At 44.1% G+C, this 3298-nt stretch overlaps 1 protein-coding gene across 1 annotated transcript; it reads left to right on the top strand.

The window, feature by feature from the left end:
- Nucleotides 1-1178: 1178 nt before the first annotated feature.
- Nucleotides 1179-1991, top strand: LOC104961430 (FRAS1-related extracellular matrix protein 1-like; the record flags this gene model as incomplete). Its single annotated transcript, XM_010789730.1, has 2 exons — nt 1179-1272; nt 1394-1991. Coding segments are annotated over 2 exons (355 nt in total), but the record flags the coding sequence as incomplete, so codon positions are not given.
- Nucleotides 1992-3298: the final 1307 nt, after the last annotated feature.

Raw genomic sequence — 3298 nt, 5'->3', positions numbered from 1 at the left:
ACTACTAACTTTATTGTGAAATTCAAACTGAACGGTAAAATAATAGTTTCCGGTCTATTCTGAGCCCGATCTCTGTAGATAAATAAAAATAAAGAACTACGACAGATGTGTAATATATTTAATGCAGCCGAACCATTTCATTACAATGCATTCATGTGATGACTTTCAAAGAGTAAAGCAAGCACTGCTGAATAAAGTATGATTTTATCTTTTACGAAACGTTTTTTTTCATATGGAATGCAGTTGGAGGTCAACCAATCACAGAGCTTGAGAACTAATCACGGGGTTTGTCAAACAGAGCAGATGGTGTAGTCCTAAACCATAGCTGGGGATTCTGGGTAGTGTAGTGTCTTCTGCCATCCTTTACTCCGAAAAAATATTTGTTTCTCCTAATCGAAGGGGAAAAATACAAAAGCATTGCACACAATTTAAACCAATCAATGTTGTGTAATTAACAAGGATAATCTGGTGTTTTTAGTCGATGAGTAGTGCAGATATCACTGTAAAATCAATCGACAGTAAGGGGAATACTTATTTCCGGGTGTACAATTCTCCGTTATCCAATGGGAATGGACGCTCACATTGCCTCTAAGGGCAGCCGACACAAACGAATGCCGTGCTTCCATGAGCGTCAAATCCCGCCGCAGATGGGAATACATTGCAATCAGTTGAAAGCTATTTCCGTCCCTTTATGAAGCTGAAGGAGCCTAGGAGCGTCACAACTGCACGCCACGGGACCCTGACCAAACGTCGCTCCTGGACGATTATGGAGTGAGAGTGTGTTGTTCACGCATGCACAGTTCGTACATGCTCGGCTGAAGTCTTTGCGGTGTGTTCCAGTGCGACACATAGCCAAGACGCAGGAGAACACGGCGACGCAGCAGTCGGCGTCGGCGAGTTCTCTGGTGACTGCTTGGTGTGTCAGGGCCTTAAGGCCTTTGGCCCCTAATCTATTTGTTGTTTTGTCTATCTGACTGGTTGTCTGACTGCCTTTTGTTTTGTTATGTTTGTTTTGCCCTGTTCTTCCTTGTAAAGCGACCTTGGGTCTCATGAAAGGCGCTATATAAATCCAAGCTATTATTATTATTATTATTATTATTGATTAAATTCTTACATCAAGCGTTCAGTTTATTTCATCACTTAGAAAGTCTTAATGTTGTCTCTCATTTGTCAATCAGGTACAAGCACGACAGCTCAGAAACTTTAGAGGACAACATTGAATTCACTTCAACAGATGGCACCAACTCGGTCAGTTTTCTCCTGCAAGTGAAGGTAATAGAACTGGACAAGCTTTTTGACCTTAAATTCTGTGTTCTGCTTTACAGTAAGAAAAACGTCAGTGAAAACTGAACCATTCATTGTTTAACTAAACTGCCTTGCATGTCATCTGCAGGTGATGCCTATCAATGATGAAGTCCCAGTGTTGGTTGCTGGTTTGAAACCTGTTCTCAGCTGTGCAGAGGGACAGGAAGTGGTCATCACAGCTGAGTATATCTACGCTGCTGATGCAGACAGTGACAACAGCGGCCTGGCCTTCCTGATCGCTCGACAGCCGTACCATGGTGTGGTTCTCCGGAGCTCTGTAGTGGTGGACCGCTTCCTACAGGCAGACATCACTGCAGGGGTCATCAGCTACAGACACACAGGTGGGTGAACGCTAAAGTTCTAATAGCTTTTCTTTGGATCAATTTACAGTATTACTGCTGCACATTTCAGGTACTTGTACTTTACCTGAGTATTTTCATTTTATACTACTTTATACTTCTAATCCACAACATTTTGTAGTCAAAAGTTGTTCTTTTTACTCCACTACATTTATTTTAGTTGCTTTATTCGTACACAGAAATCCTTTCAAATCTGGTATAGATGAAACCATTCAAAATGATATTTAATTCACTAAAATCCTGAGTTGTTTGGCAGAAAAGCAATTGGAAGTAATTTTGCTTCTTGAATGTGAAGATTTGCTGCTTTTGCTTTAAAATAAAAGTACTTTTACACCCGAGTACTTTTCCCAGGAATAGTTTCGATAGTTCCTGGGATTTTGCGTTCACACCAATAAGATCTACAACTAGAACTTTTTTTCGGGAACCGTTTCACCCTTTTTCAGTCCCTGCTAGAGAGGTGGTACTTTTCTGGTGAGAAAAAGGTTCCAATTTCTGATTGGCTGGGCGAATTGCAAACCACGCCCAGTAAAACTCCGAAAAGTTTTGGTGAAGAAGTTTTGGTGAAGAAGCTGCTGGGAAGACTCCCAGCAGCTTCTACTGAAGCCAGTCCCCAACTCCGGGGACTTCCGGCCGGGGACTTCGGGCAGCAGTATACGGCGTGAAGTTGTTTGCGGCCTGCCAGTAAACCCAAAGCAGAAGAAGAAGAAGTGACGTCAGCGGCTTCATTTGCGTAATCCTCCCTCAGGGACTCATAGGGTGTTTCTCAATGTCGAGGACGCTTCCTTGGTAGGACATGTCTTCCGAGTCAGGTCCTCCAGAGGCTAGTTAAGAATCCTTCCTGGCAATCGGAGAACGAAGAATGGAACAGGCTAGCAAGTGTGCAGGTGTGCATCATATGCAAGGCCCCATCTTAAATTGAGCGTGATTCGTTTGAAGACTCATAACTGATTTGCGAAGATCGAAGATGTAATTGAGTAACTGTATTTTGTAAAATGATCATCTCTCCAGGACAGAACCACTAAACTAACATAAAATGCATCCAAATTCTGCTGCGCTTTCGCGTTTGGCTAATTTTCTATCCGAAAAACACATCGTCTACCTGTCCTGTACCACTTGTTATGACTTCTCTCTCTTGCGTATTCCGTTAAAACCCACCCCATCTCACTCCTCGTGCTGAAACCTGGTGTTCACTCTCTGTCCTAAATGGATTGTTGGAGCTCGCCCCCCCCCCCTGTGAGCCCAGTGTGCTCTGATTGGTCAAGCGACGTGCAACTGCTCGCTCGCGAGGAGCTGCTGTGAGGAGCAGACAGGGTTTCCGTGTCGAAGATAGATACAGTCAGAGTAGGGGCGGGTCTTCACAGAATACGTTTGGGGAACAAAATCAAGTTTTTTAAAAGGCGAGTGGATTTTGGCAGGCAGTGAGTACGGACCAACGATTGAACGATAACAAGAACGGCTCTCACCAAGTACGACTCGGTTCCCCTCATTCGTACCAAAGAGCCGTTCAAAAGAATCGGCTCGTTCGCGACCACTAGCAAGAACCTTGGTCCCAGGTCGCTCCCCCAGTCCATTGATAAAACGAATGCTCCGATGGATCAGTTTGTCGGCGTAGGCTTCTGATGTTGTGCGCTTTT

The sequence above is a fragment of the Notothenia coriiceps genome, unplaced genomic scaffold (genome assembly GCF_000735185.1).
Source record: "Notothenia coriiceps isolate Sejong01 unplaced genomic scaffold, NC01 NC01_scaffold00033276, whole genome shotgun sequence".
NCBI lineage: Eukaryota > Metazoa > Chordata > Actinopteri > Perciformes > Nototheniidae > Notothenia > Notothenia coriiceps.
Note: the sequence above shows the minus strand (reverse complement) of the source record. Positions and strands in the feature narration are given on the sequence as shown.